The sequence below is a fragment of the Triturus cristatus genome, chromosome 1_1 (assembly GCF_964204655.1).
Source record: "Triturus cristatus chromosome 1_1, aTriCri1.1, whole genome shotgun sequence".
Classification (NCBI taxonomy): domain Eukaryota; kingdom Metazoa; phylum Chordata; class Amphibia; order Caudata; family Salamandridae; genus Triturus; species Triturus cristatus.
This window is the reverse complement of record NC_140579.1, coordinates 18562656-18590023: the sequence shown is the minus strand read 5'-3', so window position 1 is coordinate 18590023 and position 27368 is coordinate 18562656. Positions and strand designations below refer to the sequence as shown.

The 27368-nt window shown below is 47.2% G+C and overlaps 1 protein-coding gene across 1 annotated transcript in view; it reads right to left on the bottom strand.

Annotated features, from left to right (window-relative positions):
- The window catches only part of LOC146869159 (uncharacterized), a 140625-nt gene that overhangs the window by 16199 nt on the left and 97058 nt on the right, over positions 1 to 27368 (bottom strand). Inside the window, exon 3 of the mRNA XM_085653403.1 lies at positions 7005 to 7055. Coding sequence (XP_085509529.1) covers positions 7005 to 7055 — 51 coding nt within the window. The remainder of the gene's footprint in view (positions 1 to 7004; positions 7056 to 27368) is intronic.

Here is a 27368-nt window from a genome sequence, read left to right as displayed (position 1 = left end):
TGTGGTCTGATCGTATATCTTTTTATATAAAGTTTATATTCATTTTATCAAACTCGTGTGGAGTCCATTTGTGGTGTCACCAGGGAGTTGCTGTGAGTGAGGCTGTACACTCGTGCCTTGGAGATAGGCCTGGCTGCTCGTGCCAAGCTACTAATGGGGTGAGCAGGGCTTTCTCAAACGGTGTCCTTACTTGGCCTAACGTTGAGTGAGGAGTCCCGGGCCTCGCATTTGGGGACAGTAGAGCGGGACTGGGACTCCGGCTTTCAACAGTCATGGTAAGGTACAAGCAAACCCCAAATTGGCCTGTGCTCACCCTTCTGGTAGCTTGACACAGAGCAGTCAGGCATAACTTTGAAGTGTTGCACAAATACTTTACATATTACCTCTAACAGTGAGAACGCCACACACAAAAAAGATGCCACACCATGGTAGAGAAATAGAACATAATTTAATGAACAAACCAAGACCAAAATAGCTAAGATCCAATCAGCAGAACCAGAGTTATGATGTTTTAAAGAATAAACTGCAATATAGTGCTTAAAAGCATAAAGCACCACCCAGGGATAACTGGTCGCTGAACTGGGTCAAATCCAAATGTTCAAGCCAACCGCGAGGGAGTATGGGTCAGATACAGTCCCAGATTAGTCCTGCCGAAGGTTTACCTTCTCAATGTTTCTGCCAAGAGTCCCGTTCACATTGAAGAAGGTCGCCGGGAACAAGGAGAGTGTCACTGGTTTGGCGCGAGAGCAGGCCACGTGTCATGGACAGGCCTGATGGAGCCTCGTGGTGGCGGTGCATGCAAGTGCATGGTGCTTGCTGTGTGAAAAGATGAACTTGCGGCAGCTTGCACCGATTCTTTGTGTGAGCTGCAAAGTTCCTGTGCGAACAGACCCATTTACAGTCGCAAAGAGCCCAAAAGTTTGATTCAAAGGGCTCGAGAGCCACACCAAGAGCCCAGGACCTGAGAGGTGACTCTTGGGGATCAGGAGCTTGTTCAAGATGGGTCCACGAGCCCGTTATGTCCCTGAGGCTCAGATAAGGAGGCCAGCCGACTAGCCCTTTAAGGCACTCTGGGGTCTTGGGTTCAAGATGGAGGTTGCAGGCCCAGTTATTCTCCAGGCAAGAGGGCAGCATGTCAGCACAGCAGGTCAATAGTTCCTTGTAGACAGCAGCTTAATTGAGTGGCAGTCCTCGTAGCAGCACAGCAGCCCTTCCTGGCAGAGTGCTAACAGATCCAGAGGTGAACTGACGAATTGGTGTCTGAGGTCCTTCTTTTATACACTAGTGCCATGTTTCTGGCAGGTGGGAGAAGCTTCTAGACAGTGTCTTTGAGGTGCAAGAAATTCCCTGCCTTCCTGGTCCAGGCTCCAGGATGGCTGAAGTAGCAATGCAGGGTTGTTAAGCCTATTGTGTGGGGACAGGACACAGCCTATTCAGGAGTAAGTGAGGCTGACCCTAGCTCCTCCCTCCCATCCTGCCCAGGATAGCCCTGCAAGTCATACCTAAGCTCCCATCATGTGTGGCTGTCTAGAAGGCATACACAAAGTCAAACTGCACCCACTCATGTGACCAGAGACAGGGTGCAGGCATCAAATGACAGACAAGAAAATGTTTTTTTCTCTATTAAACCTACTTCTAACCCTTTTAATACAGCACCTAACACCACTTCAACTCAGACCCGCACACACCCATACGGCTAAATCATTCAAAAGATCTAAAAAAAAAAAAAGTGACCCTTGGGGTACCCGTAGGGCATTGCAGCGCGGGCCCAACGAGGAGCACCGCCCAATGATGAAGCAATCAATCAATCAATATACTTATAAAGCGCACTACTCACCCGTTAGGGTCGCAAGGCGCTGGGGATAGGGGATGCTACTGGTCGAAAAGACATGTTTTGAGGAGTTGCTGAAAGTTAGGAGGTCCTGGGTCTGGCGTAGCTGGAGTGGAAGAGAGTTCCAGGTTTTGGCGGCGAGGTGTGAGAAGGATCTTCCTCCGGCGGTGGTGCGGCAGATGCGGAGGATGGTGGCGAGAGCATGGTTGGTGGAGCAGAGATGGCGTGTGGGAGCGTGGAAGGAAAGTCTGTCGTTGAGGTAGGCTGGACCGGTGTTGTAGAGAGCCTTGTGTGCGTGCGTCAGGAGCTTGAAGGTGATCCTTTTCGGTACGGGTAGCCAGTGTAGGTCTCTGAGGTGGGGGGAGATGTGGTTGCGGCGTGGGACGTCAAGGATGAGGCGGGCGGATGCGTTCTGGATACGTTGTAGCTTGGTTTGTAGCTTGGCCGTTGTTCCTGCATATAGGGCATTGCCGTAATCCAATCTGCTGCTGACCAGGGCGTGGGTGACGGTTTTCCTGGTCTCGACGGGGATCCACTTGAAGATCTTGCGGAGCATTCGGAGAATGTTGTAGCAGGAGGAGGAGATTGCGTTGACCTGCTGAGTCATGCTGAGAGTGGAGTCCAAGATGAAGCCCAGGTTGCGAGCGTGGGTGGTGGGTGATGGTGCGGGGCCTAGGGAGTTGGGCCACCAGGAGTCGTTCCATGCTGAGGGGTTGAAGCCGAAGATGACGTTCTCCGTTTTATTGGTATTTAGCTTGAGGCGGCTTGATTCCATCCAGTTGGAGATGGCGTGTAGTCCGTTGCGTAGGTTGTTTTTGGCAGTAGTGGGGTCTTTCGTGAGGGAGAGGATCAGCTGGGTGTCGTCTGCATATGATACTATGTTGATGTGGTGTGTCCGAGCGATGTTGGCGAGAGGAGCCATGTAGACATTGAAGAGCGTTGGACTGAGGGAGGATCCTTGAGGGACGCCACAGATGATCTTGGAGGCCTCAGGCAGGAATGGCGGAAGGCGGACTCTCTGGGTTCTGCCGGTGAGAAATTATGAGATCCAGTTGAGAGCCTTGTCGCGGATTCCAGCGTTGTGGAGTCTTGTGCGGAGGGTGTGATGGCATTACCGTGTTGAATGCGGCAGAGAGGTCCAGCAGGATGAGTGCTGCGGTTTCTCCTTTGTCGAGCATGATCCTTATGTCGCCTGTGGCAGCGATGAGTGCGGTCTCGGTGCTGTGATTTTTTTCGGTATCCAGATTGGGAGGTGTCGAGCGCCTTGCTGTCTTCTAGGAAGCGGGAGAGCTGGCTGTTGACGACTTTTTCGATGACCACTGGGTCCCTTGGGATGTGTGAGGGCACCAAGATAAGGACATTCTGTCCCCTGTTACTATCTGAAAAGAACGGCACCTATCTCTCTCTTCCTTACTCCTCCATAGGAACTGTGACTCCCCTCAGCCATGACACTAAGTACACAAACAACTACTAGCAATTATAAATGAGCTGTTTACTGTCATGCCTGGGGTCTTATGAAGGACTCTGATAAGGGATGTAGGGAGAGACTCCAAGAAGAGCAGGATGTCTCTTGTATACATACGGAAGCAGGTCCCTGCTTAAAGTGGGGATGCAGCAAACACAAATAGAAACTTAAGAAAGAGGGAAAAAATAAATCACAGTTGAACACCACAACTCAAACTTGTGTTTTTTGTGAAAAGTGTGAAGATACTACAGACTCAGATATATCTGACCCACCAATTTCATCCAGTTAAGGACCATCTTGGAAAGGCCAAGGTTTGTAAGAGTTTCGAGCAGAACCTCATACGATGATGTTAAAGGCTGCGGCACCCCACAGAACCGGAAGCCGAAAACTGTTCTGCACAAGTCTCCTGAGATCTTTAAGAGCTGAGAGAACCACCAGCTCTGTGCTATGCCTTTTCTGAGAACCTGCCTCAAATGAGCTTTACTTACACACAATAAAAAAAGGCTGTTTTCTGCTGCAAAGCTTTGTAGCTATGACTTGCAGACAACCAGTTTCTTCGATAACTTACCCAGGAAGTGCAGTAGGGCTTGTGGGACGGACATTATTCAGATCTGGATTTAAGTTGGCCTGCTTGAAAAGTGTCTTCACCATTGCCAAAGTCCATGCTGTGCTTTTTCATGAACCTGATTGGACATATATCTTTAGGAAAGCCGGAAGGCGAGGAGACATATGGGAGCAGTCAAGGGCTCATCTGATGTAGACTTCTTCATGAGTGTCCAGTATGCTGGGTGCACCAGTAAGGTCGGCTTGTATAGTAAAGTTCAAGATCAAAACTAGTGCACAGACTGGTGAGGTTAACAGCAATGAAAGGTGAAATGCCTACGCAGAGTTGTTGTGAAGGCTGCACCTTTGTACGCGCTGATAAAAAGCCACCTTGCAAAAGGCAGGCCTGGCTTAAATGAGGAAGCTTGGTAGCTGTGGCTCTGCTGCCTCACAAAGGTCGTTTTAGGACCCTTACTACAGGAAGTGACATGTTAAGACACAGTCAGGCAAGTGACGGAGGGGCATGCGGGCTATGGGTGGGACATGGGCACACATGGGTTCCTTCTGTATTGTGGCGTCAAGGTCCCATTGCCTCTTCTGCCCAGCACTTACCCCAGCTCCTGGCAGGCTGTGGGTGGGACATGGTACACAAGGGTTCCTTCTGTATTGTGGGGTCAAGGTCCCATTGCCTCTTCTGCCCAGCACTTACCCCAGTTCCTGGCAGGCTGTGGGTGGTACATGGGCACACATGGGTTCCTTCTGTATTGTGGTGTTAAGGTCCCATTGCCTCTTCTGCCTAACACTTACCTCAGCTCCTGGCAGGCTGTGGGTGGTACATGGTACACACAGGTTCCTTCTGTATTGCGGTGTTAAGGTCCCATTGCCTCTTCTGCCTAACACTTACCTCAGCTCCTGGCAGGCTGTGGGTGGTACGTGGTACACAAGGGTTCCTTCTCTATTGTGGTGTCAAGGTCCCATTGCCTCTTCTGCCCAGCACTTACCCCAGTTCCTGGCAGGCTGTGGGTGGTACATGGGCACACATGGGTTCCTTCTGTATTGTGGTGTCAAGGTCCCATTGCCTCTTCTGCCCAGCACTTACCCTAGCTCCTGGCAGGCTGTGGGTGGGACATGGTACACAAGGGTTCCTTCTGTATTGTGGGGTCAAGGTCCCATTGCCTCTTCTGCCTAACACTTACCTCAGCTCCTGACAGGCTGTGGGTGGTACATGGGCACACATGGGTTCCTTCTGTATTGTGGTGTCAAGGTCCCATTGCCTCTTCTGCCCAGCACTTACCCCAGCTCCTGGCAGGCTGTGGGTGGGACATGGTACACATGGGTTCCTTCTGTATTGTGGCGTCAACGTCCCATTGCCTCTGCTGCCCAGCACTTACCTCAGCTCCTGGCAGGCTGTGGGTGGTACATGGTACACAAGGGTTCCTTCTGTGTTGTGGGGTCAGGGTCCCATTGCCTCTTCTGTCCAGCACTTACCCCCAGCTCCTGACAGGCCGTGGGTAGGACATGGTACACATTGGTTCCTTCTGTATTGTGGGGTCAAGGTCCCATTGCCTCTTCTGCCCAGCACGTACCCCAGCTACTGGCAGGCTGTGGGTGGGACATGGTACACATGGGTTCCTTCTGTATTGTGGTGTCAAGGTCCCATTGCCTCTTCTGCCCAGCACTTACCCCAGCTCCTGGCAGGCTGTGGGTGGGACATGGTACACAAGGGTTCCTTCTGTATTGTGGGGTCAAGGTCCCATTGCCTCTTCTGCCCAGCACTTAGCCCAGCTCCTGGCAGGCTGTGGGTGGGACGTGGTACACAAGGATTCCTTCTCTATTGCGGTGTCAAGGTCCCATTGCCTCTTCTGCCCAGCACTTACCCAGCTCCTGGCAGGCTGTGGGTGGTACATGGGCGTACATAGGTTCCTTCTGTATTGTGGTGTCAAGGTCCCATTGCCTCTTCTGCCCAGCACTTACCCCAGCTCCTGGCAGGCTGTGGGTGGGACATGGTACACAAGGGTTCCTTCTGTATTGTGGGGTCAAGGTCCCATTGCCTCTTCTGCCCAGCACTTAGCCCAGCTCCTGGCAGGCTGTGGGTGGGACGTGGTACACAAGGATTCCTTCTCTATTGCGGTGTCAAGGTCCCATTGCCTCTTCTGCCCAGCACTTACCCAGCTCCTGGCAGGCTGTGGGTGGTACATGGGCGTACATAGGTTCCTTCTGTATTGTGGTGTCAAGGTCCCATTGCCTCTTCTGCCCAGCACTTACCCCAGCTCCTGGCAGGCTGTGGGTGGGACATGGTACACAAGGGTTCCTTCTGTATTGTGGCGTCAAGGTCCCATTGCCCAGTACTTACCGCAGCTCCCGGCAGGCTATGAATGAGGCGCCCCATTATTGGGCGAGCTACTCACCAGCTCTTTCACTCTTTGCAGGTTTGCAAGTATACCATTTGAATTGATGCAAAGGGCATGCAAGGGACTTGGTTGGGGAGATGGCGCTGCAGGGACCGAGCAGCTGGTGACAAAGACACCAAGGAGAGAGAGTAATATGGCAGAGGTCAGAATGAGCGATCTTAGAGAGCTTCATTGAAAAATTCATAAAGTCTGCCTGAGGAAGAAATTGTGCGCTTGACGTGGATTTGCAAGTTTTTAAGAACATTTCCAAAAATGGTGGAATTTCATATAATCTCGCCTTCCTAAACAACATTATCCCTCACTCACACAAACTGGCAGCTGCCATGAACCATTTAAATGTCTGATTTATCAGACAAGTGGGAAAATGCTGACACAGTTAGTTTGGTGCATTATTTCATCAAAATATATCAAGCTGAAGCCTACAAAGAGCTTCAGAGTAGCAAGAAGAGTCTTATAAGGGAGCATCGTAGACTACTCTCGGCACAATAGGTTTACTATATTATTTCATCAAAATATATGGAGTTGAATACATAGAGGAGTTAGGAGAAGTAAAAAGAGTCTTCGAGGAGCCTTAATCCAGCACTGGAGGCTGGTGGGAGTATTATAAGGGAGTATTTAGACCACTCAAGACACAGGCAAGATAACTGATTTACTAGCATTTTAACTAGTACACGTATGATCTCGTACACAAGAGGAATTTGACCAGAGAATCTTTTTCTTGGGTTTGCGCTGAGATAGGGCTGGAGTTTCTCACCTGCCACAGTCGTGATGGTATATGGGGGGTCGGTCACAGCAGGAGAGGGCTCTAGAGAGGAAGCAAATAAGAAGGTTCATTATGAGAATCAACAGCAGCTGAAACACATTCACAATTCTCTTTCTGCCTTAATATCTGCTAATTCATATCACTGGATCAACACAGTCTCCTGCGAGGCCTCAGATGGAATGGGTCTTTGCCTGTAATCCAAGTTCTCCTCCGGGGAAATCTATATCATGGCCATAATCGGGCAACGTGGGTTCCCAAATCACCTCAATGTAGAACCTGCTTTTAATTTTGAGAAAGTGTTACTAAAAACACATTGTGGGCAGTCGATAATAGGCGAATTTGGACTATTTTTCCAAATTTTCTTGAAGCCACTTTAAAAGGCAGAAAAAGGTCCCTGTTCTCGGGAAAGGGACAAGAATCATCACAAACTATCTGCAGAGCTCTCTGGAATACATTTTGATTGATTTTGATTCTACCAGTTAAAGGATGGACACCCTGAGGGTTTCCATCCTGATTGAGTTCTAAGTCTCATCTGCCTCAGAACCAGCTGGACCTTCACTAGTGTCCGTTGTATTGAGTTCTAAGTCTCATCTCCCTCAGAACCAGCTGGACCTTCACTAGTGTCCGTTGTATTGAGTTCTAAGTCTCATCTCCCTCAGAACCAGCTGGACCTTCACTAGTGTCTGTTGTATTGAGTTCTAGGTCTCATCTCAGAACCAGCTGGACCTTCACTAGTGTCCGTTGTATTGAGTTCTAAGTCTCATCTCCCTCAGAACCAACTGGACCTTCACTAATGTCCGTTGTATTGAGTTCTAAGTCTCATCTCCCTCAGAACCAGCTGGACCTTCACTAGTGTCCGTTGTATTGAGTTCTAAGTCTCATCTCCCTCAGAACCAGCTGGACCTTCACTAGTGTCCGTTGTATTGAGTTCTAAGTCTCATCCCTCAGAACCAGCTGGACCTTCACTAGTGTCCGTTGTATTGAGTTCTAAGTCTCATCTCCCTCAGAACCAGCTGGACCTTCACTAATGTCCGTTGTATTGAGTTCTAAGTCTCATCTCTCAGAACCAGCTGGACCTTCACTAGTGTCCATTGTATTGAGTTGTAAGTCTCATCTCTCAGAACCAGCTGGACCTTCACTAGTGTCCGTTGTATTGAGTTCTAAGTCTCATCTCCCTCAGAACCAGCTGGACCTTCACTAATGTCCGTTGTATTGAGTTCTAAGTCTCATCTCTCAGAACCAGCTGGACCTTCACTAGTACGAGGCCTGTGTCTAAGTGAAGCTGGAATACCTGTACCTGCCCTGTGTGTGTGACCCTGATATAGCTGTAAATGCCCTGTCTGCAAATTACTCTGACATACCTGTACATGCCCTGTGTGTAAGTGACACTGACATACCTGTACATGCCCTGTGTGTAAGTGACCCTGACATACCTGTACATGGCCTGTGTGTTAGTGACGCTGACATACCTGTACATGCCCTGTGTGTGACCCTGACTTACCTGTACATGCCCCGTGTGTGACCCTGACTTACCTGTACATGCCCCGTGTGTAAGTGACGCTGACATACCTGTACATGCCCTGTGTGTAAGTGACGTTGACATACCTGTACATGCCCTTTGTGTGTAAGTGACGCTGACATACCTGTACCTGCCCTGTGTGTAAGTGAAGCTGGCATACCTGTACCTGCCCTGTATGTGACCCTGACATACCTGTACATGCCCTGTGTGTAAGTGAAGCTGACATACCTGTACATGTACTGTGTTTGACCATGACATACCTCTACATGCCCTGTGTGTAAGTGAAGCTGACATACCTCTACATGCCTTGTGTGTAAGTGAAGCTGAAATACCTGTACCTGCCCTGTGTGTAAGTGAAGCTGACATACCTGTACATGCCTGGGTGTAAGTGAAGCGGACATACCTGTACATGCTCTGTGTGCAAGTGAAGCTGACATACCTCTACATGCCCTGTGTGTAAGTGAAGCTAACATACCTCTACATGCCCTGTGTGTCAGTGAAGCCAACACACCTCTACATGCCCTGTAAGTGAACCCGACATACCTGTACATGCCCTGTGTGTAAGTGAAGCTGTCTTTACCTCTACATGCCCTATGTGTTAGCGACGCTGACATACCTGTACATACCTATGTGCAAGTGAAGCTGACATACCTGTACATGCCCTGGGTGTAAGTGACCCTGATGTACCTGTACATGCCCTGGGTGTATGTGACCCTGACGTACCTGTACAAGCCCTATGTGTGTGTGACCCTGACATACCTGTACATGTCCTGTGTGTGACCCTGACATACCTGTACATGTCCTGTGTGTAAGTGAACCTGACATATCGGTACATGCCCTGTGTGTAAGCGAAGCTGACATACCGGTACATGACCTGTGTGTAAGTGAAGCCAACATACATGTACATGCCCTCTGTGTAAGTGAAGCTGACATACCTATACATGTCCTGTAAGTTAAGCCGACATGCCTGTACATGCCCTGGGTGTAAGTGAAGCGGACATACCTGTACATGTCCTGGGTGTATGGGACCCTGACATACCGGTACATGCCCTCTGTGTAAGTGACCCTGACATACCTGTACATGCGCTGTGTGTAAGTGAAGCTGACATACCTGTACATGCCCTGTGTGTAAGTGAAGCCGACATACCTGTACATGCCCTCTGTGTAAGTGAAGCCGACATACCTGTACATGCCCTCTGTGTAAGTGACCCTGACATACATGTACATGCCCTCTGTGTAAGTGAAGCTGACATACCTATACAGGTCTTGTAAGTGTAGGTGACATACCTGCACATGCCCTGTGTGTAAGTGACCCTGACATACATGTACCTGCTCTGGGTGTAAGTGAAGCTGACATACCTATACATGTCCTGTGTGTGACCCAGACATACCTGTACATGTCCTGTGTGTTACCCTAACATACCTGTACATGCCCTGTGTGTAAGTGAAGCTGACATACCTGTACATGCCCTGTGTTTCTAGGTGCCACTGACAAACCAGCACATGCCCTCTGTGTAAGTGACCCTGACATACCTGTACATGCCCTCTGTGTAAGTGAAGCCGACATACCTGTACATGCCCTCTGTGTAAGTGACCCTGACATACATGTACATGCCCTCTGTGTAAGTGACCCTGACATACATGTACATGCCCTCTGTGTAAGTGAAGCTGACATACCTATACATGTCCTGTAAGTGAAGGCTGTAGGAGAGTAGGGTCTGCTTCCTATGGTCACCCCCACTTTTTGCTTTTGCTTTACTGGTTTTCGACTTAGATGTGGCTGTGGGCCTGCTAATCAGACCCACAGCCCAGCTGTTCTCTCTCTAAATTCATACTATGTACTTTAGGTACATTACCCAATTGGTAAGGATCACCTTCTGAGGCCCTGTACAGAGCACCTTAGGTGCCAGGGCATAGGTGTACCCTAGGCCTACCAGGGGATGCAGCATGTATTATGCCACCCCTGGCTGGCCTTCCATCATGACAACTGGCTGATCATTCAGCTGGGGCAAGGTCGTGTAATCACCCCTTGCTTAGGTATAGTATCCCTATACCTACCTTATATATAGACACATGGGTAACCTGTAAGCCACTCCTATGGCAGGCCTTAACAATCCTGGAGATAGTTCAAAAGTACATTGGTCTGGTGAGGTGCGATGAAATGTTTTTGTCACTAAGCACTTCACCTCACGCACCCTCACTTGTGTATGTGTGAGCACTGTATATACAATATATATTCTCTAAATGCAAAAATGGCAGAAATGGAAGCTACTCCATTTTATGATGTTTAATAAAATGTGATGCCTTCCTCTACTCTTCTGTGTCTTTGCATACGTTTCCTATTTTGGATACAATTGAGTTCTACATATTAACAAATATAATTTTTTCTAAAATCACTAACTGTAGCCTCGCTACTTGAGGATCTCTGACCTCACCAGACCAATGTCCTTTTGAACTATCTACTTACCCCAGGTCCCCTTGTTTTCATACATATTAACAATTCTGGAGGCAGAGTGCTTGGTAACATGTGAGATGGTGCTCTAGCATGAGCTGAGCCTGTCTGCAGCTTTCGGAACCATGTCCTTATAGCTGTTCTATGATATCGCCTACCATATACTCTTAAAGTGCCTTATAATCCTCGCGGTTATGGTAACTATGGTTTGGCTTTATCAAAACATGTCGTGTAAGGTGTCTAACACTTTGGAATACTACCCCCACACCATTTCTGGCAGTGAGGATAGTATTCCTCCCTTCTAGAGGGAGAAGACATGTTGAGGACCTACTTACCCGGTTAAAGTTAACCAGAGCCCCAGCATCACAAAATGGATGCTGCTGCCGCGACACAGGTCTGACCTCCTGCTGCTGGGAGTCATCCCGGCAAGGGAGGCTTGGACAATAGGTTTCCTGCCTTGGGAGGTGCTAGCACCACCCCAGACAGGCCTTAGTGTATTGGGGCAGGGAGGGATGAATGAAACGAGACATTGCCTGGGGCACACAAGGTGTTCCATGCATAGTCCAGTTCAAACCGGTGCTGGGGCACTCCAGCCCCAGTCCTGGCGCGAAACTGGACAAAGGGAAGGGGGTGTAACCACCCCCCTCCCTGGTTCCACCCATAAGGAGGGACCTAGCAGGTAGTCCAGCCCCCCAGATTAGTATGAGAGTGGGAGCTGGGTCCTTAGGACTTTGGATTATCCTGAACTGAAACAAGACACGAACCTCTGGACCTTCGACATTCTACAAAGAAGAAGACTGAAGAATCTCCCTTGTGGCCAAGGAGTGACCACCCTGTGCAAACAGGCACCATCAAGCGACCTGCTGTTTGCTTTGCCCAAGTTCTACGAGGAACCAGCTGCAGAGCCTGACCAGCGCCTTGACCCGACTTCTCCGACCTCGATCCACATCCACAGCCGAGCTGAGATCCGTGGAGGCAACGAGAGACCGGCTACCTGGGAAAATTGGCGAGTAACTTCCAGCGCAGCTTCTGAGGCATCCTTGAAGTTGTGCACTGGGGACTGAGAAGCCCCAACCCCAAGCATCATCTGCACCGAAGATCAGCCCTCCACACTCCACGAGTTCTGCGGGGGGCCCTTCTGCATTTTCCTGCTTGCCGCGTCTGTCCGGTTGCTGGCCCGTTGGCTAGTAGCCTCTGTGATGACGAACCTTTGACTTTCTACCACTGGTTTGGCTCCTCCAGACTGGCTCCTGCTCCCCTGTAAAAGAGAAGCACCCCAGACCTTCCTGGTCTGCACCAGAAGCGAACTTCGACTTCCGCGTGGATTGCCTTTGCCAAGGCTTGTTGACTCCAATCTGGACGTCGACTCCGCCATCAGCAAGATCCTTCGTGGGACAGCTCGTACCCCAGCCCTGGTCATCCACGACGTCGCCGGGTCCCCGTGGCTGCAGAGACAAGCTTCCAGACATCACCTGTAATCATCACGACATCGCCTGGTTCCTTCCTGGCTCCACCAGGTCACTGGCTAGTGACCCAGACTTTGTCCATTCCACTTGCAGGTGTCCTTCCTTCAAGATCCAGCCTTGGGTCCCCCGGACATCTTCCTCCTGGTCGCCTGCCAGCATCTTTTCTTCAGGCATCCATAGGATCCAGCGACGACACCAGATACAACTTCACACCTATGCACCCGTCTTCCGTGGGTGAGGTAACGCGAGTACTCCGGTGCTCCAGTGGATATTGACTATCCAAGCGTCTAAGTCTTGAGTTGCTTCCTCCTAGTTACTTCGGAAGTGTCCTTATTCTTCCTATTTCTTACTATTACATTCCTATTGACTTTAATGTAACCCGCGTGTGTGTTTCCACACTGCACACGCTTCCCGTGGGCCCCCCACTTCCTAACACTTGGTGGGGTAGTGTAGCCCCAGCGATTCCCTAGGCCCTAGGCCTACTCTAAGTTTGTGACATGGTACTTATACCACTTTCTTAGTATATGGTTTGCGTGGCCCCTGGGCCTAACTGTATTTTTACCGTGTAACTTAATGTATGCTATTTAAGAGATTGTTGTGCTTAGACCTCTGACCTCATAAAGAGTCCTGAGGGTATATGTTAGAATAAATACATTCTACTTTTATATATATCTGGTGTGGTGCCCTTTCATTTGGTATTCAAGGGATTGTAATGGTATAACAGCTGGCTTCACATGCCATACAGAGTTTAGCCTAAGACTGCTCTTTTCCATGCTACCACTAGGATAGCTGGTCTATAAGGTTGACTTTACAACCAATCACCATAAGGGTTGTTTGGACTGATATAAGGTGTACACTAAAACTAGTGACATCATACATCAGGCCAACTTCTCACATTGGTGAGCAGCGGTTGGGATCTGAGCTTGCTGTTGTAATACCATTGCAATCTTGAGATATCAAATTGAAAGATCACATTAGGTACTGAAAGGTACATATAAAACAAGATCTTAGAATAGTTAAGTTCTACTGAACTTAGTTATTGTAGGTTGAAGGGCCTAGCACACCCTGACTACAACTACTAGAGAGGTTTTAGTAGATACAACTAGTGTAGGTAGGTGCACACACCACACCCTCACTAGATCATGTCTCTGAGAGAAGATCAAGGTGATTCTCTCTCAGGAGGGGTAAATCCTAAAAAGATACCCTCTAGATATGATACCCTAACTTTTTAGGAGATGAGACAATTGTGTACCTCCAGAAAGTTAAAACAGGGTTCAAACCCTACCCTCATTTATCTAGTGGAGATCTTAGAAGAGTATGATGCTCGGAGAGCCTCCCAGGATAGTACCCTAGGTACTGGTGAGGGTCTACCCTCCACAGATGAGTCAGAAGGGACTTCAGAAGATGAGGTAGACATCCAGGTCAGAGTTGGGAGACTTAGCCAGGCTAAATTGAGCCTACATGGGAGTCAGAATGGGATCCCCCCGTTCAGACCCCCAGGTGGACTTAAACAGAGAGATGGGAGAGGAAGATCCCCTTCCAGGGAATCTATCCACTCCCATGTCTCTAATAGCTACCATGCCTCTTCTCATAGGGGAATGGCTTCTCCGCAGAGAAAAGAGCATCAGGCCAGAATGAGGGAAGTCAATCTGAGGATTGAGAGGGAAGAACTTGCCCTTGCCAAAGAGAGACTTGCTCTGGCCAGAGAGCAGAAGTTAAGTGGGTTAGCACCCACTGGTGGCAGCACTATCCCTAAGGATAGAGACAGGACCTTTGAAAATAAGAACCGGAGCAAGATTGTCCCTCCCTACAAGTGTGGGGATGACATCCATAAATGGATCACTGCTTTGGAGAGGGCTTGCAAAGTACAGCAGGCACCCCAGAGTCAGTGGGCAGCTATCTTGTGGCTCTCCTTCTCTGAGAAAGGTAGAGACAAGCTCCTCACAGTTAGTGATCACTCAGCTGGGGCAAGGTCGTGTAATCACCCCTTGCTTAGGTATAGTATCCCTATACCTACCTTATATATAGACACATGGGTAACCTATCAGTCACTCCTATGGCAGGCCTTAACAATCCTGGAGGCAGAGTGCTGGGTAACATGTGAGATGGTGCTCTAGCATGAGCTGAGCCTGTCTGCAGTTTTCGGAACCATGTCCTTATAGCTGTTCTAAGATCCTTCGTGGGGCAGCTCGTACCCCGGCCCTGGTCGTCCACGACGTCGCCGGGTCCCCGTGGCTGCAGAGACAAGCTTCCAGACATCACCTGTAATCATCACGACATCGCCTGGTTCCTTCCTGGCTCCACCTGGTCACTGGCTAGTGACCCAGACTTTGTCCATTCCACTTGCAGGTGTCCTTCCTTCAAGATCCAGCCTTGGGTCCCCCGGACATCTTCCTGCTGGTCGCCTGCCAGCATCTTTTCTTCAGGCACCCATAGGATCCAGCGACGACCCCCGACACATCTTCACACCTATGCACCCGTCTCCCGTGGGTGAGGTAACGCGAGTACTCTGGTGCTCCAGTGGATATTGACTATCCAAGTGTCAGTCTTGAGTTGCTTCCTCCTAGTTACTTCGAAAGTGTCCTTATTCTTCCTATTTCTAACTATTACATTCCTATTGACTTTAATGTAACCCGCGTGTGTGTTTCCACACTGCACACTCTTCCCGTGGGCCTCCCACTTCCTAACACTTGGTGGGGTAGTGTAGCCCCAGCGATTCTCTAGGCCCTAGGCCTACTCCCTATTCGTGACATGATACTTATACCACTTTCTTAGTATATGGTTTGCGTGGCCCCTAGGCCTAACTGTATTTTTACAGTGTAACTTAATGTATGCTATTTAAGAGATTGTTGTACTTAGACCTCTGACCTCATAAAGAGTGCTGAGGGTATATGTTAGAATAAATACATTCTACTTTTATATATATCTGGTGTGGTGTCCTTTCATTTGGTATTCAAGGGACTGTAATGGTATAACAGCTGGCTTCACATGCCAGACAGAGTTTAGCCTAAGACTGATCTTGTCCATGCTACCACTAGGATAGCTGGTCTATAAGGTTGACTTTACAACCAATCACCATAAGGGTTGTTTGGACTGATATAAGGTGTACACTAGAACTAGTGACATCATACATCAGGCCAACTTCTCACAAAGGTGACATACCTGTACATGCCCTGTGTGTAAGTGACCCTGACATACATGTACCTGCCCTGAGTGTAAGTGAAGCTGACATACCTATACATGTCCTGTGTGTGACCCAGACATACCTGTACATGGCCTGTGTGTAAGTGAAGCTGACATACCTGCACATGTCCTGTGTGTGACCCTAACATACCTGTACATGGCCCGTGTGTATGTGAAGCTGACATACCTGTACATGCCCTGTGTGTAAGTGAAGCTGACATACTTGTACATGCCGTGGGTGTAAATGAAGCAGACATACCTGTACATGTCCTCTGTGTAAGTGACCCTGAAATACCTGTACATGCCCTCTGTGTAAGTGACCCCGACATACCGGTACATGCCCTCTGTGTAAGTGACCCTGAAATACCGGTACATGCCCTCTGTGTAAGTGACCCTGAAATACCGGTACATGCCCTCTGTGTGAGTGACCCTGACATACCTGTACATGCGCTGTGTGTAAGTGAAGCCGACATACCTGTACATGCCCTGTGTGTAAGTGAAGCCGCCATACCTGTACATGCCCTCCGAGTAAGTGAAGCCGACATACCTGTACATGCCTTCTGTGTAAGTGAAGAAATACCTATACATGTACTGTTAGTGAAGCCGACATACCTGTACATGCCCTGTGTGTAAGCGAAGCTGACATACCTGTACATGCCCTGAGTGTAAGTGAAGCAGACATACCTGTACATGCCCTGGGTGTAAGTGAAGCGAACATACCTGTACATGCCCCGGGGTGTATGTGACCCTGACATACCGGTACATGCCCTCTGTGTAAGTGACCCTGACATACCTGTACATGCGCTGTGTGTAAGTGAAGCTGACATACCTGTACATGCCCTGTGTGTAAGTGAAGCGACATACCTGTACATGCCCTCTTTGTAAGTGAAGCCAACATACCTGTACATGCCCTCTGTGTAAGTGAAGCCAACATACCTGTACATGCCCTCTGTGTAAGTGAAGCTGACATACCTGTACATGTCCTGTAAGTGAAGGCGACATACCTGTACATGTCCTGAGTGTAAGTGACCCTGACATACATGTACCTGCCCTGGGTGTTAATGAAGCTGACATGCCTGTACGTGTCCTGTGTGTGACCCTAACATACCTGTACATGGCCCGTGTGTATGTGAAGCTGACATACCTGTACACGCCCTGTGTGTAGGTGACTGACATACCTGTACATGCCCTGGGTGTAAGTGAAGCAGACATACCGGTACATGTCCTCTGTGTAAGTGAAGCTGACATACGTGTACATGACCTGTGTGGTCCCAGACATACCTGTACATGCCCTGTGTGTAGGTGAAGCTAACATACCTGTACATGTTCTGTGCGTGACCCTGACATGCATCTATATGCACTGTGTGTAAGTGACCCTGACATACATGTACATGCCCTCTGTGTAAGTGAAGCTGACATACCTGTACATGCGCTGTAAGTGAAGCAGACATACCTGTATATGCCTGGTGTACAACTGAAGCTGACTTTACCTCTACATGCCCTGTGTGTCAGTGATGCTGACATACCTGTACATGGCCTGTGTGCAAGTGAAGCTGACATACCTGTACCTGCCCTGGGTGTGACTCTGACATACCTGTACATTGCCTGTGTGTAAGTGAAGCGGACATGCCTGAACATCCCCTCTGTGTAAGTGACCCTGACATACAGGTACATGCCCTGTATGCAAGTGAAGCTGTCATACCTGTACATGCCCTGTGTGCAAGAGACCCTGACAGACCTGTACATGCCCTGTGTGTAAGAGACCCTGACATACCAGTACATGCCCTGTGTGTAAGTGACCTTAACATACCTATACAAGCCCGGTGCGTAAGTGACCCTGACATACCTGTACATGTCCTCTGTTTAAGTGACCCTGACATACCTGTACATGCCCTGGGTGTATGTGACCCTGACATACCAGTACATACCCTGTGTGTATGTGACCCTGACATACCTGTACATGCCCTGGGTGTAAGTGAAACTGACATACCTATATATGTCCTGTGTGTGACCCAGACATACCTGTACATGCCCCCTGTGTAAGTGACCGTGACATACCTATACATGTCCTGTAAGTGAAGGCGACATACCTGTACATGCCCTGTGTGTAAGTGACCCTGACATACATGTACATGCCCTGGGTGTAAGTGAAGCTGACATACCTATACATGTCCTGTGTGTAACCCAGACATACCTGTACATGCCCTGTGTGTAAGTGAAGCTGACATACCTGTGCACGCCCCGTGTGTAGGTGACTGACATACCTGTACATGCCCTGTGTTTCTACGTGCCACTGACAAACCAGCACATGCCCTGGGTGTAAGTGACGCTGACATACCTGTACAAGCCCTATGTGTATGTGACCCTGACATACCTGTACATGTCCTGTGTGTAAGTGAAGAAGAAATACCTATACATGTACTGTTAGTGAAGCCGACATACCTGTACATGTCCTGTGTGCAAGTGACCCTGACATACCGGTACATGCCCTTTGTGTAAATGAAGCTGACATACCTGTACATGCCCTCTGTGTAACTGAAGCTGACATACCTATACATGCCCTGAGTGTAAGTGAAGCAGACATACCTGTACATGCCCTGGGTGTAAGTGAAGCGAACATACCTGTACATGCCCTGGGTGTATGTGACCCTGACATACTGGTACATGCCCTCTGTGTAAGTGACCCTGCCATACCTGTACATGCGCTGTGTGTAAGTGAAGCTGACATACCTGTACATGCCCTGTGTGTAAGTGAAGCTGACATACCTGTACATGCCCTGGGTGTAAGTGAAACTGACATACCTATACATGTCCTCTGTGTGACCCAGACATACCTGTACATGCCCCCTGTGTAAGTGACCCTGACATACCTATACATGTCCTGTAAGTGAAGGCGACATACCTGTGCATGCCCTGTGTGTAAGTGACCCTGACATACATGTACATGCCCTGGGTGTAAGTGAAGCTGACATACCTATACATGTCCTGTGTGTAACCCAGACATACCTGTACATGCCCTGTGTGTAAGTGAAGCTGACATACCTGTACACGCCCCGTGTGTAGGTGACTGACATACCTGTACATGCCCTCTGTGTAAGCGAAGCTGACATACCTGTACATGCCCTGGGTGTAAGTGACGCTGACATACCTGTACGTGCCCTCTGTGTAAGTGACCCTGACATACCTGTACATGTCCTGTGTGTATGTGACCCTGACATACCTGTATATGCCCTGTGTGTAAGTGAAGCTGACATACCTGTACATATCCTGTAGGTGACCCGAACATACCTGTACATGGCCCGTGTGTATGTGAAGCTGACATACCTGTACATGCCCTGTGTGTAGGTGATGGACATACCTGTACATGCCCTGTGTGTAAGTGACCCTAACATACCTGTACAAGCCCTGTGTGTAAGTGACCCTAACATATCTGTACATGCCCTCTGTATAAGTGACCCTGACATACCGGTACATGCCCTCTGTGTAAGTGACCCTGCAATACCGGTACATGCCCTCTGTGTAAGTGACCCTGACATACTGGTACATGCCCTCTGTGTAAGTGACCCTGACATACCTGTACATGCGCTCTGTGTAAGTGAAGCCGACATACATGTACATTCCCTCTGAGTAAGTGAAGCCGACATACATGTAAATGCCCTCTGTGTAAGTGACTCTGACATACATGTACATGCCCTCTGTGTAAGTGAAGAAGAAATACCTATACATGTCCTGTAAGTGAAGCTGACATACCTGTACATGCCCTGCGTGTAACTGAAGCAGACATACCTGTACATGCCCTCTGTGTAAGTGAGACTGACATACATGTACATGTGCTGGAGTGGGGTTTTCTTTAAAAAAAAAATTATACCCCCTTCATTCTATAGGTTTATATTAAAAGAACTAATTGATTAATAATAATCATATTAATGGTTTTCTGTGTTTATTTAATCAACATTTACTAATTAGAAAATACACGTGGGAACTGCTATTGCATGGCTTAATTAATACGTAACCTGATTTTCGTACGCATATTAATGATAGTTATTTAGAATTTGCATGTTATATGTTGCTTACGTGATGTATATTGTGTATTGTGCTCTGAATTGTGAGTAAAAACCGCAATGAGTGTTGCTTATTGCTAGATAAATACATACACATAAAGGGTTTAGTGAGGGGATAACATTTTAATAGTCATTTTCATGTATTAATTACGTTTTTGTGTTTCCTTGCTTAAGTTGACCTTTCTGGAGTGGCCACAAAATGGCTGCCATCCCTATTTGACGGACAGAGGCATTAATGACGTTTTTGAGTGAAGTGCGCATGCGTTGCTGCTGGCAACAATGACCTTAATGTAACCCCGACTCGACTGTGATCCACAAGGATGTTTCTGGGCTGCCAGCCAGATGTCCGAAAGAAACAAGAAGAGATACTTCGTATGAATTGCTTCTAAAAAGAAACATTTTGCGTTCATGAACTATGTGAATAAGTCTAGCCAACCTTCAAACAATGAACATCCGTGAACTTAAATTGTTAGAATTAATGACAACATGGACACCAACCCGAGTGGGAACCAAAATGACCTAAATGAAGGAGCAACTGTTGCTAGTTATTAATAAAAATATGAATTACATTTAAAAGAAACATCTAGCGCTTGAGAAGCAAGCGGAATGATCCTAGTTGTCCAATCAGAAATGTTTAAGACATATATTGTTTCATTTTCTTCCGTTGATTTTATTATAAAAGGTGTAGACTAGAGAGGGTAAAAACTTCTCTTCTTCATTGCTTTCTGATTTCCTGACGTTATGCTGACGGAAAGGACGGTGACTCTGCTGGACAGTGGTCTGCCCGAGACTCTGATGGACTTATCAGAATGCCCAATTATCTTACGAACTGATAAATTGCTTATGGGCATAGAGACCTAAGATCTGAACTTGACTTAGAGGACGACATTTACCCAGAATAGGTAAATATGCTAACAAATTACTGAATGCTTTATGATTTTCATGCCTTATGTTAGATAAAGATTTCATTAATATTAAGAACTGTGTCGGGTTATTATTATTGGAGTGATGTATTGATTTATATTGTTTAGAGAGTTAAAAGTCATTTCACCCAGCAACTTGCTGATCCATGGCCTATCCATGAGGGGAATTACTAGGTTAATGATTAGATCCCGGTAAGGCAGGGAAGAATAGGTAAACTTATTGCTCATTAGGGATTTTGTGTATATTTTCCTCTCATTACAGCGTACGGAGTGATTATCACCTCTTGTGACTATAGATCTATGGTGAATGAATGTTGGTGTTATGGGCCCCACCAGTGAAAGTGAATGAATGCGGTTGTAGAGATCTATGGTCTGTGACGTAAAGAGGGATTTAGCATTCCGCGCTGCAACAGTTTTTCTGGTAGCAGTATGATGGTTTGCTTTTGTTTTGGGTTTAGTGATGATTGCTTGTAAATAGCTTATTGATTATTGATTGGTATTGGTTTATGTACTAACACTCTATGTTGGAGTACATCGAGTTTTATGTTGTCTGCTCGGCTTCTGGGATGTAGGAAGTCGGGGAATTGGTAGCAGTTCCGTAGCAGAGCAGAGGTAAGCGCTGCTCACGGGAAAGACGGAATTGTGGTTACCCGTAGGTACACGGGAAAAACGTGTGACAATTGAAGTTGCACGGCGCATTGTCTGGGTTCAATTCGGCAGCATCGTCGCGTGTTGTCATTAGTGATATTCTCTGTGTGAGAGAAGTGTGAATGATAGCAAAGGGTTACCTGTGAAATTTTGGTCTTAAGTACCAGGAAACCAAATGGCATACCGATAACGCTTACTACTGAAAAGGTAGCAGGTAGATTCTGAGCTTGCTAGAAGGACAAAGTAGAGGGAAGCGCTGCTTTGTTAACGAATGTTATATTCTGTAGTAGGGCAGAGGTAAGCGCTGCTCTCGGAAAAGACAGAAATCTGTGTGAATAATCTACATTTTCCCTGTATGACAGTGTGTGCATGAAAAAGGCATTTTAATTTATGGTGAAACTCTAGTGTTATTCAATACTAGAGAAGCGGTTAGTTGATGTTTGTTAGAAGGGTAAGGTAGAGGGATGTGCTACTTTATCAACGGAAGTATTGATTCCGTAGTAGGACAGAGGTAAGCGCTGTTCTCGAGAAAGACAGAATTCTCGTGAGAAAGGTCTTTTGCTGTTCTTTGGTTAGCGAAGCAGACAATGGAGATGTTTTTGTGTTGTTACTAACAGAATTGTAGATATTGATACAGAAAATTACTGCGCGGAATTGTAAAGGAGGGGGTCAAAGCCAGAGTAGGAGCAGGAGCAGAGCTGCCGCAGCGGCTGCTGACGTCAGAACGACCGAGCTAGGATTGGACAGTAGGTCAGAGGCGTGAACGCTCCCTATTGGTGCGTTAGTGTAAAGCCGCGCTAGGAGTGGAGAAGTACAGGGTGACGTAAACGCTCCCTATTGGTACGTTGGTGTGAGTCGCGCTAGGACTGGAGGATTGTAACAGTGACGTAGACGCTCCTGATTGGTGCGTTGGTGGGAGACGCGCTGTGAGTGGATAGAATAGCGGTACCATTGTAAGAGAAGTAAACGGTAAACGGAGAGCGAGAAACTGTATTACCAACCACCAGAAAAGAAAAAGACGTGGTTTGGAAAAATTAAGAAATGGTTCAAGAAAGATAAACAGGTTAAGACTAGGGAAGGACAGTTACTTCCACCACTGAAAACCCCCGCATCTCTAATGATTGCAAAATATGGGTATCATACTTGTATTTGGTTAGACAATTGGGTAAAATATACCAAGGACGATGGAGTCCTGGCATTTCCAGAACATGGTTCCTTTAATTTGGCCGTTTTAAGAAATCTCAGGGATAAGATGATGGACTTAGAGCCGAGACCTAGACCGACGCAATTTGAGGCTTTGACGGAATGGGAAGACGAAATGCATGAACGAGAAAGACAGCGGAGTGGTAGGGGATACCGATACATGTTCGGTAGACCATACGGACATGAGACGCATGATGATCGAATGAAAAGGTGGCAAAATGCAAGTATGACAGAAGGAATGTTTCCTGTGAGAATGTCAGGAGAGAATGAAGGACGGAAATGTACAGAGAAACGGCATAATGTGGAATCGAGTGGGTATGAGGCGAATGAGTCAGAAGATGATGTACTTGATGAGGTGTTTTACAAAAATCCACCACCGTACCGACCAGAACCAGAAACATTAACACCAAGTGCCCCAATGAGAGAAACATTGAGAACAATTAAAACAGAGACTATGTCACCAGAGTTAGGGAAAAGTAACTCTGCAAAAGAGGTAGAAAAACAAACAGAAAGTAGAGTAAATAGTGAAAATTCGACAGAATTGGCCAAAACTACTCTAGAATTAACTAAAATCTAGAAGCAGTAACGGTCCCAGTAACAATAGGTCCCGTAATGCCCATATTCGAGAAACAAAAAGATAGTGAACATTGCTTGACAGTGCCGTACAGAAACCATGGTCTAATTGAGAGCCCCGAACAGACTCAAATTGAGAATCCGTGGGGACCGGCAATAAATATGTTTGAACCAAAATTATACTGAAAAGAGTAGAATGACAAGGGAAACTTTATTAGAACCCCAAAAAGCTCCAAAACAAAATAATGTAGAATGCCCGGTAGGACCCTCTGTAGAAGAATTAAGCGAATGGCTCAGAGGGTTACAGAAAACAGATCAGGAGTCCCAGTCATTAGATGTGGCAAAATTATGAATGATATTAGAAGAATTGATAGTAGGAACTATCCCTACTGAAAAATTGAAAAACTACCAAGATGAGGAAATATTATTTCTCTGTAAAAGTGCGACTTGGAGAGCGAAAAACTTGCATGAAAAACTAGGGAAAATCGCAAATGAAATGGGAATAGATTTGGACAAGGTAAAAGCCCTACAAAAACCTTACAGAGTTGATTTCACTGAGAAAGACATAGAAAATCTAAATACCACAGGACGGATAGGTCAGATCAAGGATATAATCGATTTGTTAAGAAAATGGGGAGATATGGATAAATGGAGAAGCAAGTGGTACAAAAGACGTGATGATGCCTCAGAAAGAACAGCTTCAGCATTTCCTGTTAGAGAAAAAGAAAAGGTAGCGACAGAATACCCCATGAGAGAGATTCCTGGAGGAGGATATGTACATGTTCCATGGACAAAACAGGACATTTTGTCTTTCACAAATGATTTCTCTCGATTACGCGAAAAGCCCGTCGAGTGGTATCGGCAGGTAGACAGATTTGTAAAATTGTCAAAGGTATTGTGGATAGATCTGAATAGTCTATTTGACATAATTGTACCTGCTGATTTATGGTCAGAGTGCAAGTTGATGATCAACTGGCCAACTAAGGAGTATCCTAGGGATCCAAAGACAGGAGCTCCCGACCCAGAAGTAATGAAGAAATATGAGCAGGTTATGGTATTTTTGAAAAACAAGGTACCCCCTAAAGAGACTGAATGGGTAAAGATTGACAGAACCCATCAGGAAAGCAAGCAGTCAGTACATGCATACTATGAGAGGCTAATTCAAGCTTTTAAGCAGTTTAGCGGAGATGAGAACCCGAGTGATAAAGATTTGAGCCATTTTGTATACAGGTTTGTATATGGTTTACGCCAAGAAATTGGTGATATGATAAAACAACATACGGTTGATTGGCAAAATAAGAAAATAGATGAAGTTTTGAGACATGCTAAGTATTTCAGTGATGAGATTGAAGCAAACCAGCGAAAACTGAAAGAAAAGGCTATGTGGGCACAGGTAAAAGTAGCCGAACGACAGGAAGCTCAGTTAGTAGAACAATCAAACAAATCAGGAACTAAACCAAGATTTGGAAAGGGGAAAGGTAATATAGAAGAAGCTAAAAAGAAGTTCCCATGCCATAATTGCGGCAAGTTAGGACATTGGAAATCCGAGTGTAAAAACCCTCCAATTGCTAATAATGAAAATCCATCATTGAATCCACAGGTGCAGAAAGAGGAGGGTGGTCAACTGCAGCAACAGCAGCAGGTGAATACCACACGGAATCAGGTGCCAAAACCACCTTTTCCGCAGAGCAGAAACACACAGAAGTATAGTAGCGAATCAGGATTCTACAATGAAGAACAGGTAAATAAACCATCACGCGCTCGCGCTGTTTCGCAGTACTGGCTGCAACAAGATGAGAGTGATTCAGAAGCAGGATATTGACGGGGCCGAAGGGAGGAAGAAGAGTGCGTACTTGGCGCAACTCTAGAAGTAGACCAGACTGGACCTTTTGTAGATGGGAAGGTTCATGATGAAAACATTACTTTCTTAGTGGATACTGGTGCTACTCGATCAACTGTTAGAACAGCTGATGTAAAGAATCTTCCTCTTTCGGATGAAACAATCCAAGTAGTTGGTGTATTTAACCAACAGTTAAAGACATACCTTACAGAACCAGTAAAGGTTAGTATAGGGAAATTTTCAGAAATGCATCGCTTTGTGGTGTGTGACACTAGTCCCGTTAATTTGCTAGGAAGGGATTTGTTGTGCAAGATGAATTGCACCATATTTGTACACCTGATGGAACAGCATTTGAAACACCAGATGAAGATGTATTGTATAAAATGACCATAGCCAACAGAGAATGTGAAGTTATTGGAACATATGCAGTATTCAATCCAGATGAACTGCCTAAAGAATTGCAGAGGTCAGTAAAAGCAGAAGTTTGGGATTTCACTGGAGAAGATGTAGGCCTAATGAGAAATGTAGACCCAGTAAAAATAACTGTAAAAGAAGGAGTAAGTTATCCAAATATTCCTCAGTATAGATTGACACCCGAAATAATTGAAGGAGTTACTCCAATAATTGAGAAAATGATCAAGCAAGGAATTCTGAGGGAGATAATGAGCAGTCCATGTAATTCACCCATAATGGGCCTGAAAAAGCCAAATGGGAAGTTCAGAATAGTGCGAGACCTGAGAAAAGTGAACAAAATTGTTGTACCATGTTGTCCCATTGTGCCAAATCCATCAGTGATTTTGTATCAGATTCCCCATGATGCAGAATGGTACACAGTGATTGATCTGTGCCATGCGTTCTTTTCCATCCCATTGCATCACGACAGCCAGCAAATTTTTGCATTTCGGTTTGGAGACCGTATTTTGCCATGGTGCCGAATCCCACAGGGGTATACAGAAAGCCCCTCAATATTTAATCAATTGTTGAAAAAGTCATTGGAGAGTTTGCAAATGCCCGAGAGTTCAGTACTAGTGCAGTACATTGATGATCTCCTTGTGGCATCAAAAACACGTGAAGCTTGTGAGGTAGACACTATAGCCTTACTAAATCATTTGGCAGATGGAGGACTGAAAGTGTCCCCAGCAAAACTGCAATATTGTAAGAAAGAAGTACAGTATTTGGGACATAACATTGAGAAAGGACTGAGGAAAATAACAATAGACAGGATTAGAATCATAAAAGGAATGAGAGCCCCCATGACCCAAAGAGAAGTGAGAATGTTTCTGGGAATGGTAGGGTACTGCTGCCAGTGGATCAGCAACTTTTCGCTGATTGCAAAACCTCTGGTACGGCTGACAAGAAGTGATGTAAAAGATCCCCTTGAATTGAATAAAGAAGAATTAGCAGCATTCAAATGATTGAAAGAAGGATTATGTGAAGCCCCAGCGCTGGCTATGCCTGATTATGAAAAGGAGTTTGAGTTATATTGCAGTGAGAGAAATGGATGTGCACTTTCTGTGTTAATTCAGAAACATGGAAGACTGAGAAGACCAATTGCATATTACTCATCAATGCTGGACTCAGTGGCTGCAGGCTTACCTGGTTGTCTGAAAGCGGTGCCTGCAACATGTAGAAGTTTGGAGCAGAGTGAAGGAATTGTGATGGGATATCCTTTGAAAGTGTTTGTACCTCATGATGTGGCAATTCTCTTAACAAGGAGTCGTACTCAGTACATGACACATAGTCGGCTGACTAAGTATGAAAGGTTATTCTAGGAGCAACAAATGTGAGCCTTGCGAGATGTGTGAATGTGAATCCTGCAACACTATTGCCTGATGGTGTGGATGTGGAAGTCAGAGATGAAGCAGATCATGATTGTTTGGATGTGCTCGAGTATTGCACGAAACCACGACCAGACATAAAAGATATACCTTTGCCAGAAAATGATTATGTCATGTTTGTTGATGGGTCATGTTTGAGAACAGAAGAAGGGGTGCTAAGTAGGGGTGGGCGGAAAATTTCGCTCCGCCAGCGTAGCAGATAAAGCCAGCCACACCTGCTCACCGGCCCGGTCCCTGCTTCTGAAAGCAGCCAGGCCGGGGAGAGCCTCCCCGGGCCCCGGTGGACCCCTGTCTCCAGCGCCCGGACCCTCGGCTGGCTTGCAGGACGGGGGGCTCCCGCACCCCGGGGCCTGCCGGACGGAGCACGAGCCCCGGGCCCGGTCCCAGCTTCAGAACCCTAGCCAGGCCGGGGAGAGCCTCCCTGGGCCCCGGTGGACACCCTTTCCCCAGCGCACGGACCCTCGGCTGGCTTGCAGGATGGGGGGCTCCCGCACCCTGGGACACTGGGACGGAGCACAAGCCCCGGGTCCGGGTCCAGCTTCCGAACCCTAGCCAGGCCGGGGAGAGCCTCCCCGGGCCCCGGTGGACACCCTTCCCCAGCGCACGGACCCTCGGCTGGCTTGCAGGACGGGGGGCTCCCGCACCCTGG